This window comes from Onychomys torridus, chromosome 8 (assembly GCF_903995425.1).
Source record: "Onychomys torridus chromosome 8, mOncTor1.1, whole genome shotgun sequence".
NCBI lineage: Eukaryota > Metazoa > Chordata > Mammalia > Rodentia > Cricetidae > Onychomys > Onychomys torridus.
The window spans coordinates 84147093-84160038 of NC_050450.1; the positions used below are offsets into that span (position 1 = coordinate 84147093).

At 48.0% G+C, this 12946-nt stretch overlaps 1 protein-coding gene across 1 annotated transcript; it reads left to right on the plus strand.

Annotated features, from left to right (window-relative positions):
- The first annotated feature begins 327 nt into the window (after positions 1-327).
- Positions 328-8909, plus strand: LOC118588476 (gastric inhibitory polypeptide). The gene is made up of 6 exons (XM_036194797.1): positions 328-399; positions 1092-1199; positions 4601-4747; positions 5325-5414; positions 6835-6936; positions 8795-8909. Exons 2-6 carry the CDS (start codon positions 1108-1110, stop codon positions 8802-8804), a joined length of 441 nt encoding a protein of 146 aa, XP_036050690.1. The 5' UTR covers positions 328-399; positions 1092-1107; the 3' UTR covers positions 8805-8909.
- The last annotated feature ends 4037 nt before the right edge of the window (positions 8910-12946 follow it).

Sequence of the window (12946 nt, forward strand, 5' to 3'; positions counted from 1 at the left end):
TCGCCAAGGTAACCCTTTCTACCCACAGCACCCAGCAGGAAGTACGGCAGAGAACAGTGGGCCCTGTGCCCAGAAAAGAAGAGGGGAGGGAAAATGGGGTGCTCCAATGACCCTGCCCACCAAGCAGGTTCCAGATAGGGCTGGAGATACCCAAATGTTAATCACCTATTAGCACAGCCCAGGTGGAAAGGAAAATGTCATTAGGTGTACAATGGGCTTCTCTGGGCAGGGGCAGTGGGCTTGAGTGCCTGAGATAAGAGGCTTTCAGGCTAATCAGCGGCACTGCGGTGCCTGGATATAAAGAGGCCAAGACAGGGTCTTGAAGCAAGATCCTGAGAGCCAGCAGGTAGGAGGAAGGGACCCTATCCTGCCCTCTGGAAGAGCTAGAAGAGCAGTGGGGTAAGAGAGAGCCTGGGATATTGATGGGCTGGCCTGGGAGGAAGTGGGTCTCTTGGCTCCTTACTGTCTCCTTGTCTGAACATGAATCCAGGACATAGTTCAAAAGGATTCCTAGGAAGACCAGATCTTGTAGCCTTGGGCTAGATCTGGCTTTCAGGGATCTGGAGGAAGGTTTCTTGCTCTGCTCTCTCTCCAGGAGACTGAAAGGGGTCCAGACCCCGGAAAATAGGAAGAACTTCTGACTGAGTTGTGATAGTTAAGTCCAAACGTGTGTGTGTGTGTGTGTGTGTGTGTGTGTGTGTGTGTGTACAGGATGGCTCTCTGTGTGGTTTTCATTTAGGGGAGGGATATGATGGCTGAGTAACAGCTTAGATGGAAGTGGGAAGGTAGGCTGCTGTGAACTTTGTTAGGGCTTTAAAGGGATAATCTTGCCAAATCCTATCCCTGTGATGTCTGGTAATGAGCCAAGAAGGGAGTTCCCACCACCTAGGCCTTTGCTACTTTCTTCCCAGACCTTCCATCCCACCCTACTCAGAATCCACAAAGCAAGATCAGCTCTGGGTCAAGGCCCCATGTCCCTTCCAATCACTTCATGTAACCCCACTTGTTCCTGCCTCACCCAAGTCCCTGCATCAAGGGGTCTCTTAGATCCCACCCCCGTTAGAGCGGGTACCAGCCCTTTTTCTTTTCAGCTCGGGCACACAACCTATGAAGATGGCAGCTATGAAGACCTGCTCTCTGCTGCTGGTGCTCCTCTTCCTGGCCGTTGGGCTGGGAGAAAAAGAAGAGGTTCAATTCAGGTAGGAGGCGGGAGGGCTGGCTGGAATATAAACTGGTGTGGGGCAGGGGCAGTGAGGAAGGGAGGGGCTCCAGGTTGAGAGGAGGGAGGTTAAGGAGAAGAGCCAGGCTGCAGCCAGAGCATGCAGTGAGGACAGAACCGGAGAGTTATTAAAAGTCCCTGTTGATAGCCTGGGGGGGGGGGCACGCCTTTAATCCCAGCACTCGGGAGACAGAGCCAGGCGGATTTCTGTGAGTTCAAGGCCAGCCTGGGCTACAGAGTGAGTTCCAGGAAAGGCGCAAAGCTACACAGAGAAACCCTGTCTTGGAAAAACAACAACAACAAAAAGAGTCCCCGTTGAAGTAAGAAAGAAAGCGGTTAGCTAGGTCTGTGGCAGGACCTTTTGGTGGCAGAGTCTGTAATGTGGGTCTCCCTTGTGAAAACTAACATCGTTGATGCCTGCATACATTCACTCAGATCTCATAGGAGCTTCCTGTGCACTAGACCCAGGTCAGAATACATGTGAACACAGGTCCACTGATGGCTCCTTCCTTCAGTGAGCACATGGACCAAGGCAGACACAGAAAAGAACCACATAAACATGTTACAGAGTACTGTGGACCAAAGCCTCAACAATGACAGGGTAGGGCTGAGTGTGGCGGCTCACTCCTATAACTCCAGCAGGCAGAGGCGGGGGATTGAAAGTTTGAGGCTAGCCTGGGCTACATAACAAGACCAGAGTCTGGAGGGAGATAAAGAGAAAGAAAAGGAGGAGATGAGGGTGGGTATAGCCAGGGCTTTTATCGTGTGTTTGATGACTGAGGCAGAGATTTGTCAAAGTAGTACTGGTTCTTCTCAGATGCAAGGGCAATCCATGCGCCATACAAAGTGGGTACATGTAAAGTGTGAGGAGAAGCTGTCGGTAATAGTTACAAGGAGGCAGATCTTGTGTTTGATAAGAAAAAGACTCGGGATGAGCAGTAGTGAGTGGTACACAACTTTAATCCCGGTGCTCAGGAGGCAGAGGCAGGCAGATCTCTGAGTTTGAGGCCAGCCTGGGCTACAGAGTGAATTCCAGGACAACCAGGGCTACACAGAGAAACGCTGTCTCAACAATCAATCAAACAAATGACAACAAAATTCAGGAATAGTACCACATATCTTTATTTCCTGTACTCTGGAGACAGAGGCAAGGGTGAGTTGCAGGTCAGCCAGGGCTACAGAGAAACTGGTGGTGGTGGTGGTGGTTCAAGATGATAGGGTTTCCCTGTGTAGCCCTGGCTATCCTGAGTCTCACTCTGTAGCCCAGGCTGGCCTTGAACTCAGAGATCCAGCCTACCTCTGCCTCCCTAGTACTGGGATAAAAGGTGTGCACCACCACGAGGCTAAGAGTGGTAAAACTCTTTTCTCTCTCTTTTTTTTAAATTGTCATTTATGTGCACTGGTGTTTTGTCTTCATGTACATCTGTATGAGGGTGTCAGGTCCCCTGGAACTGGAGTTACAGTTGTGAGCTGCCATGTGGGTGCTGAGAATTGAGCCCTGGTCCTCTGGAAGAGCAGCCAGTGCTCCTAACTGCTGAGCCATCTCTCCAGCCCAAGAGTGGTACAACTCTTACCTGGCATGTGCAAGTCCTGGATTTGATCCCAGCACCACAAAAAAGGAGAGAGGGCTGGAGAGATGGCTCAGTGGTCAGAGCACTGGTTGTTCTTCCAGAGGACCAGAGTTCAATTCCCAGTACCCACATGGTGGCTCACAGTCTAACTCCAGTTCCAGGAGATCCAGCACTCCCACACAGACATACATGCAGGCAAAACACTAATGTATAAAAAATAAAAGTCAATTTTAAAAAGGATTTAAAATAATAAAAAAAGGGAGCTGGGCAGTGGTGGTGTACACCTTCAATCCCAGCACTCATGAGGCAGAGGTAGGCAGATCTCTGAGTTCGAGGCCAGCCTGGTCCAGGACAGGCTCCAAAGCTACACAGAGAAACCCTGTCTCAAACAAACAGACAAACAGACAAAAAGGAAGGGAGATACAAATAATACCTCTCTGGAGGGGTTGTGATGGGATAATTTTATGTACTAAAATGCTGGGGATCTGTAGACTGGGGATGTAACTCGGTGGTAAGACACTTGCCTAATGTGCACAAGGCACTGAATTCAATCCCCAGTACTGAAACACTACAAACCAAGGAGCGTATACAGTCCTTGACTCACAGTAAGTACTTTCTGTGGCTTCACCAAATACTGTTATTGTTGGTGTTGTTGTGCTGTGACAGGGTCTAAATGAGTAGCCCAGGGTGGCTTCTGGGGCCCGTGAGATGACTAAGAGATCACTTGCTGTCCCAGGATGCAAGCCCACAGACCTGAGTTCAACCCCCAGAAGGTACAGAAGGGTGGGAGGAGAGAAACAACTCCCCAGGGGCGCTCTCTGACCTCCACATGTGCTCTGTCACGGGAAACACCCCATAATAATAAAATGTAAACAACAAAAGGTGAGACCCTCCTGAGCAGAGTTGAGATTTCTAATTAGTCCATCTGTTCTTTCTTTAGGATGGAGCTTTCGGGACTTCTGTCTTGTGGGTCCTGGGGGTTGAACTCAGGTTGTCAGGCTTGATCGCAAACCCCTTTATTTACCAGTCTCAACAGGCCTGAGTTCACTATGATTACTATTTACCTTTATTTTTACGTGCGTTGATATTTTGCCTGGGTGTATGTCTGTGGGAGGGTGTCATATTTTGGAGTTACAGACAGTTGTGAGCTGCCATGTGGGTGCTGGGAATTGAACCTGGGTCCTCTGGTAGAGCAGTCGGTGCTCTTAACTACTGAGTCATCACTCTAACCCCCCCCTTTTTTTTCAAGACAGGGTTTCTCTGTGTAGTCCTCACTGTCCAAGAACTTGCTCTGATCCACCTGCCTCTGCCTCCCGAGTGCTAGGATTAAAGGCGTGCCACCACCACCCAGTTTCCTTCCTTTCTTCCTTCCTTTCTTTCTTTTTCTTTCTTTCTTTCTTTCTTTCTTTCTTTCTTTCTTTCTTTCTTTCTTTCTTTCTTTCTTTCTTTCTTTCTTTCTTTCTTTCTTTTGAGACATGGTCTTTCTATAAAGCCCTGGCTGTTCTGGAACTCACTGTGTAGACCAGGCTGGCCTTGAACTCATAGAGATCTATCTGCCTCTGCCTCTTGAGTGCTGACTATTATTATTATTTCATTTTTACTATTATTGAGATGGTCTCTTGCTGTACAGCATAGGCTGGCTTTGAACTTTCAGTGATCCTCCTGCCTCTACCTTCCAAGTACTGAGATTACAGCTCGCACAACCAGCCGAGTTCACTTTGTCACTGTGAACCAAAGGACTTAGTCAAGTATGGTCTTCCCAACCTTTGTCCCTTCACTGATATCCCGGTTCCTATCTCTCACCTCTCAGATCCCATGGTAAATTTGGTAGCCCCCGGCCTCGGGACCGGAGGTATGCAGAGGGGACTTTCATCAGTGACTACAGCATTGCCCTGGAGAAGATCCGCCAACAAGAGTTTGTGAACTGGCTGCTGGCCCAGAAGGGGAAGAAGAATGAGTAAGGGACTCCTTACATCTGTCCTGTCCCCATGCGGAACTCTGCTGTGCTCACACCACCTCCTAGGAGACCATATGGGCTGTGAGATGCTCACCTCCACAGCCACCTTTCAGTCAGTGAGGATGAGGAAGTGGCCACGCCTGAGACTCTGACTGGTCAATAGAGCAGTCTGGTGCAGGATGAGGTGTTCTCCCATCCTTTATTTCTAAGGGGAGGAGCCAGAGAAAAGCGTGGAAGCCCCAGGGGTCACCAGAGGTCTGGGAATGAAGGCAGGAGGAGCTGTGTTGCCTGTTTGCTGGTGGCTACTTTGGGCTCTGGGAATAAACCACTACTGTGCCTCTCCCAACCTAACACAAATCTTGAGCTGCTGTTTCGTCAGTCTGGTGGATTCTGCAGAGCAGTCAGTGATGGGGGCAGCTGACTACAAGCAGAGGTGGGGGTGGGGTGTTAGGCTGCAGAGTAGGGGAAGAGGCACCATTGCTCCTGCTGGGTATTAAAGATCCCAGCGTCCCCAGGTGGGGGAACTGCAATTGTTCCCTCCAGCCTACTCACACCCAAATCCTCTTCATTTTACCAGCTGGAAACACAACATCACCCAGAGAGACACCCAGGCCTTGAGGCTGGCAGGACAATCTCAAAAAAATGAGGAGACAGAGGGACAGCAGAGGTGAGTCCACCATGAGGGGAATCAGGCTCCAGCCCACTGGCTTGGCTGCACTCTGTAGCTGTCTTTCTTTGGGCCGCCAACCAGCTCCCAAATCATGACACAGGACAGAATATTAGTTAAGTTAAAAATGCCGCCGGGCGGTGGTGGCGCATGCCTTTAATCCCAGCACTCGGGAGGCAGAGGCAGGTTGATCTCTGTGAGTTCGAGGCCAGCCTGGGCTACAGAGTGAGATCCAGGAAAAGCGCAAAGCTACACAGAGAAACCCTGTCTCAAAAAACCAAAACAAACAAACAAAAAAAAATGCTCAGCCTTAGTTTAGGCTTGCCCCACTAGTTCTTATAATTTAACCCATTTCTCTTCATCTACATTTTGCCTTGGGGGCTTTCATGCTGTGTGTTCTACATCTGTGTCTGGCTGCCTGGCGACTGGCTGTCGGGCTAGCTGGCTGGTCCCAGACACCTCTTCCTCCTTCTCCCTCACATCTTCTCTCTTTTCTCCTGAGGCTCGCTATTGGCCGGTCACTTTTTTTTTTTTTTTAGATAGTTGTGAGGCACCATGTGATCATGTGGTTGCTGGGAATTGAACTCAGGACCTCTGGAAGAGCAGCCATCTCTCCAGCCCCTATTCGGCTTTTTATTAGACCAGTCAGGTGCCTTAGGTAGGCAAGGTGAAACAGCAACACATCTTTACATAATTAAACAAATACAGCATAAACAAATGTAACACCTTCATACAGTGAAGGTAATATTCCACAACAGCTCCCTCTCAGATTGCAGAGGAGGGCAGGGACCCCACAATAAGCACCCCCTTCTCTAAGAGCTCAAAGGGGGGGGCTCAAAGAAATGGAGTCCTGGAGGACCCCTGAGGGCTTTCTAAGATCTGTGACTGGATGTATACATGGATTCACTGTGTCAAGGAGAGCAGGGAATGAGGGACCTCAGGGTTAGCTTCTCCCTCCCAAACCTCAGGAAGAGTGTTTGGGAGACCAGGGCATTCCCCCAAAGCCAGACCCCTGGAATCAGCCACTCACTCTGAAGAACTGATGAATGTGAGGCTTAGGGATGGGATGTTCTCTCTGGGGTCACTGGGACACACTCTCAGATGCTTTCAGAGGTGAGTGGATAAGTTTTCATCACTGAAAAACTGTTTTGCCTGGACTGAGGATTCTCTGGGTAAGCAGAACTAGGGAGGGCCCAGCACAAAAGAGGCCAGAGATCTGGGAGTGGAGACAGCCCAGAGGCGAGGTGGCTAGCTGTGCTGGCTCCTTAGCTCCGGGCACATGCTTTAATCCCAGCTCTCCAGGCAGAGGCAGCCCAACTTGGTTTACATAGCAAATTCTGGAATCGTCAGTCAGGGCTACAGAAAGAGACTGTGTCTGAAAACACAACACCCAGACTCCCGCAATCTGTCTCCTCTGCAGCTCCTTGCCCAAGAACTCCGGTGACGAAGATGTGCTGAGGGACATGCAGTTTCAAGAGCTGCTGGCCTGGATGGTGGACCAAATAGAGCTCTGCCAGCTCAGGTGGGGAGCGTGAGAGGTCCGTGGGGGTGTTGCAAGGTTGTTAGTTAGAAGTGTAGGCTTCCAGGTGACATACACATTCGGATTTGTGTGTGTTTGTATCTCACTGTCTGTGTGCCCATGTATGTCTTCTTGGGAACTAAACCCAGGGCTTTGCAATTGCTAAGCAAATGTTCTACCACTGAGCCACATCCCCAATCCTGCTTGTTTGTTTGCTTAGCTCAGGCTGGTCCAGAGCACCGTGTGTAGCCTAGGTTGGTCTCAAACTCATCCTCCTGTTTCCCCAGTAGTGGAATTATAGGTGTGTGACATTACATGCACTGTTATCCTTTGACCTCATTCAGATCTTCGTCCTAATACACACTGGCAAAGTACTTACTTACCCTTTCAGAACCTCAGAGTAGTCATTTAAATCAGAGCTATAATGGGGGGTGGGGGGTGTCTTACACCTGTCACCTAGCACTGGGCAAGAGGAACTCAGGAAGATTGTGTAGAAGCCTGAGGCTAGTCTACCCTAGTGAGTTCTAAGACAGCCAGAGCTACGTAGTGAGGACCGACCCCCTAAATTAAAATTAAAACAACAAACTATAACCTTTGGGCCCTGGCGCCTTCCCAGGGATAGGAACCCATATTTATTGGTGCCACATTGCCCTGCTCCATAATCATGGCTCGTCCCAATGACCATCAGCTGGGTTCTATTCCAGAGTGAGCGCCTAAATACATGAACCTCATGGTGATAGAGGACCTTGATCCAACACGCCGAAACTAAAACACACCCAGAGCTGGAGAGGGATGGAGGGAGCAAATCTGGGTGCCTTCCAGAGGGTAAAAAGGGAGAGGGGTACTGGAGAGATGGCTCAGCAGGTAAAGTGCTTTTGAGCAAACCTGAGGACCTGAGTTCAATTCCCTGCTCTTAAGAGAAGGCCAGGACCACAGCACGCCTTTAACCCCAGTGTTGAGGTGGATCCAGGCAGATCACTGGATAGCCAACTAGTCCGAGCCTTCCTTAAAAATAAGGTGGGAGCTGGGCGGTGGTGGCGCATGCCTTTGATCCCAGAACTAGGAGGCAGAGGCAGGTGGATCTCTGTGAGTTCGAGACCAGCCTGGTCTACAGAGTGAGTTCCAAGACAGCCAGAGAAAATAGCAAAACCTCAGCTTCAAACAATAAGGGGGACAGAGGCTGGAGAGATGGCTGAGTGGTTAAGCACTTGCTGTTTTTCCAGAGAACATGTGTTCTGTTCCCAGCACCTTCATGATTAACTCTAGTTCCAGAGGATTCTCCTCCAGTCTCCACAGGCACTGTATCCACATTGCACACACACATACATGCAGGCAAAACACCCAAACACATAAAAGGAAATAAATCTTTAAAAAGAATTAAGGTGGACAGCAACCTCTGGCCTGCACATATATGCATGTGCACACACATGCACAGACACATGGTACACATGAACATGTACACATACAACACACACACACAAACATGGAACATGATCAAGCCAGTGGAGATGAGAAGTCTCTGTAGGAAGGTGAGGAACTGTGTCTGTACTTTTGTGAATGATTTTGAAGACTGACAAATAATTTTAAAAGGTCATTTGAAGCTGGGAGATGGTGTCAAATGCCTTTAATCTCAGCACTAAGTAGGTAGAGACAAGTGGATCTCTACAAAGCGTGTTCTAGGACAGCCAGGGCTACACAGAGAAACCCTGTCTCAAAAAAACAAAACAAAACAAACAAAAGGTTATTTGCAGGTAGGAGTGGTTTATCTATGCCTGGGTACCAGGATAAATTTGCTGAACTGATTCTAAGTTCGTAACCACCCTCCCTTCCACCCCCTCTTTTCTCACCTCCCCTCTTCCAGGTCTCAGTGACTGACCTAGCCCGGAGTGGACTCTGCCCTTTGCTTGCTCAGCTCCTGCTTCCGCCCTGGTCCAAAGTCTCTGAGAGAACCAAACAATAAAGCCTTGAGCTGAAGTAAATCCTTGTGTCCACTGTGAAAACTCATTCAAATGCCAGCTGAGCACTTACAGGGCATGGCTGTGTGTGTCCACGACTCCCAAGGAAAAAGGACACATCCAGTTATTCCTCTGTGCAAACTCCACGTAGGCAGGAGGGATTCTGTCGGAATCACTGTGTAAGCAAACAGACCTTACAATGGCAGACCTTCATGCTAACCAAGCATGATGGATGGTACAAGCCTGCAAAACCAGTGCTGAAGAGGGGAAGGCAGAGGATCTGGAGCCTACAGGAGACTGTCTTAACATCTCAAGAGCAAGCAAACACAGAAAAGGAAGGGTCTTCAATACATGGGCCTCCCAAGTGACTGGAACAAATATGCCAGCAGGCCTTCATCTTTAAACACACAAAACACATTACTAATCACACAGTGGCTGAGTCATGTGGAGAAAGACAGAAAAGTCCTTTCTGGAAGTCATGTGGTGAGAAAACAGCATTTAGCTGAGGCAGGGAGGGCTAGACGTTGAGTAGGTGAGCTGCAGAGAGCACTCAGTGGGAAGAATGAGAGGCTCAGAGTTCGGTTCCCAGAACCCTCATCCAGTGGCTCACAATGGCCTGGACCTCCTGCTCCAGGAGATCCAACACACTCCCTGCATATACCCCTGAACAGACACACATACATACACATAAATTTAAAAAAACTCAATGTAGATGAATTGCAAATAGTCATAATAATAATAATAACAACAACAACAACCCTGGAGCCAGGTATTGGGGTGAATTCTGAAAGATCAGAGAAGCAGAACAAGCCACAGCCACCTCACCTCGCCAACTTCTCATCCAATCCTGTTTCCTCAAACTGGAGGCCTCTGAGTCCTCATCTGAATGGATCTCAGCTGAACTGCTGCTAAAAGCCTAAAAGCTTAAAAGACTTTAGTTCCTGGTCCTCACACCTTATATACCTTTCTGCTTCCTGCCACCACTTCCTGGGATTAAAGGCGTGTGTCTTTCCCAAGCAAGATGTGAGATCTCAAGTGCTGGGATTAAAGGTGCGTGTCACCAAGCCTGGCTGTTTCCAGTGTGGCCTTGAACCCATCCGGATCCCTGATCCAGAATGCTAGGATTAAAGGCATGTGCTACCACTGCCTACCCTCTGTTTAATATAGTGGCTGTTCTGTTCTCTGACCCCCAGATAAGTTTATTGGGGTGCACAATATATCAACCGCAGCTAAGTCAATAAATGGGAAGGTGAACAATGGGAGAGCACACACACATACCAGAGCAGAGGTCTGACAGGATTCAGGCCTCAGAGGGATGGCTCATCCTGAACTACAGCTCCAGAGAAGATGAGGAGATTGCTGCAAACGTCAGGCGACCTGGATTGTAGTGAGAGGGTGATGTAGGAGGCCTTGTCTCAATTGAATAAAATGTTGGGTGTGGTGACCCACGTCGTTAATCCCAGCACTCTGGAGGAAGAGGCAGGCGGATCTCTGTGAGTTCGAGGCCAGCCTGGTCTACAGAGCTAGTCCCTAGTTCCAGAATAGCCAGAGCTACATAAAGAAACCCTGTCTTGGGCTGGAGAAATGGCTTAGAGGTTAAGAGCACTGACTGCTCTTCCAGAGGTCCTGAGTTCAATTCCCAGCAACCACATGGTGGCTTTACAACTATAATTTGAATGTAATTATTCTAAGGGCAGTTGGATAGATGGCTCTGTGGTAATGAGGAACACTGACTGTTCTTTCAAAGGATATGGGGTTCCATTCCTAGCATCCACGAGACAGTTCTCAACTGTCTCTAATTCCAGTCCCAAGGGATCTGATGCCCTCTCCTGGCATCTGAGAGCACTGCCCACTTATGATATACATACACACACAATTTTAAAACGTTTAAAATATTCTTAGATTTTTGAAATTATCACAATTTACTATTTATTACTATTATTATTATTATTTACTTTTTAGTTTCCAAGACAGAGTTTCTCTGCTCCTTTACTGTCTTGGAACTTGATTTGTAGACCAGGCTGTCCTTGATCTCAGGAATCTGCTTGCCTCTGCCTCCCATGTACTGGGATTAAAGGGGTGTGGCACCATGTCTGGCTGATTTCTAAGTTTTCATGCATTTTTGGTGATACTTTTTTCCCCTTCTAAACCTCTGCAGCTTCTAAAGTCTGGATTGTGCAGTTACAGGCCAGTCTTTGCTCAGAGGGTTATTTTACTCATTCTCTCTCCCTCTCCTTTTTGAGATGCTCGGACTGGAACCCAGGACCCACGCAGCACCTGATGGCTGAGCTATACCCTCATCCTTATTAAGTAGTTTTTACATTTATTTATTGTGTATGTGCACACCTGTGTGCATGTGGGTGCACTGGAGCTCTTGTGGAGGACAGAGAACCAAGAGTTGGTTCTCTCCTTCCACCATGTGGGTTCCAGGATTCCAAATCTGGTCATCAGGCTTGGCATCAAGGCAAGTGCCTTTAGATGCTGAGTCCTCTTGCTATTATTATCTTTAATGAAGTAGTTAGGATTTATTAAAAATAGGTTTTAGCTGGGCAATGGTGGCACATGCCTTTAATCCCAGCACTTGGGAGGCAGAGAGAGGTGGAACTCTGTGTTTGAGGCCAGCCTGATCTATAAAGCAGGTTCCAGGACAGCCAGAGCTACACAGAGAATCCTTGTCTTGAAAAAATAAGAGGGCTGGGCGGTGGTGGCGCACGCCTTAATCCCAGCACTCGGGAGGCAGAGCCAGGTGGATCTCTGTGAGTTCGAGGCCAGCCTGGGCTACCAAGTGAGTTCCAGGAAAGGTGCAAAGAAACCCTGTCTTGAAAAACTAAAAAAAATAAAAATAAAAAAGAAAGAAAAATAAGAGAAAAATTATTACTATTATTATCATTAAATTTTTATTTTTATCTTTTTTGTTGTTTCTTTCTTTCTTTGTTTTTTGAGAGGGTCTCACTATGTAATTCTGGTTGTTTTGAAACTCACTATGTAGACCAGGCTGGCCTTCAACTTAAGAGATTTGCCTGCCTCTGCCTCTGTAGTATTAAAGGCATGAGCCACCATGACTGGCACTTAAAATGAATTTTTCATAAATTTCTTTCTGTCTGGGAATACTGAAGCCCCCCACAGGGCTTGTTTGTGGGGAGTGGGTATGCGGTGGCATCCATGAGGAGGTCAGGGAACAACTTGGAGGAGTCTGTTCTTTCCTTCCACCATGTAGGTCCCAGAGATCAAATCCAGGTCTTTAGGCTTGGCCATCTCATCTCCGCTGCTGGTTTTGTCTGTTCTACTTTGAGACAAGGTCTCATGCAGCTCATACTGGCCTCTTGTTTGCTATGTAGCCAGGACTGGCCCTGAACCCGATTCTCCTGTCTCCCATGAGCTTGGATTACAGTTGTGCTTACTTTACCAGCTAGAAATTATATTTTTGTCTGTTTGAGACAGGGTTTCTCTGTGTAGCTCTGGCTGTTCTAGAACTCACTATGTAGACCAGGCTAGTCTTGAACTCTTAGAGATTTGCTTGCCTCTGCCTCCTGGGTGCTGGGATTTAAGGTATAAGCAAGCCACCAAGATTGGCTTAGAAATTACTTGAAAAAAGGTTTATTTACTTCATGTGTATGAAATATTTACACACATATGTGATGTACACCACATGCATACCTGTTGAATCCCCCAGAACTGGGGTTATGGACAGTTATGAGCCACCATGTGGGAGATGGGAATCAAGCTCAGGTCCTCTGCAAAAGGTAACATGTGCTCTGTGCACACTTTTAGTCCCAGCACCAAAGGCAGAAGCAGGCAGATCTCTGTGAGTTCCAGGCCAGCCTGGTCTACAGAGTGAGTTTCAGGACAGCCAAGGCTACACAAAGAAACCCTGTCTTGAAAAACAAAACATGGGCTGGAGAGATGACTCAGAGGTTAAGAGCACTGACTGCTCTTCCAGAGGTCCAGAGTTCAATTCCCAGCAACCACATGGTGGCTCACAACCATCTGTAAAGAGATCTGGCATCCTTTTCTGTATACATAATAAATAAATAAATCTTTTTTTTAAAAAAAAAAAG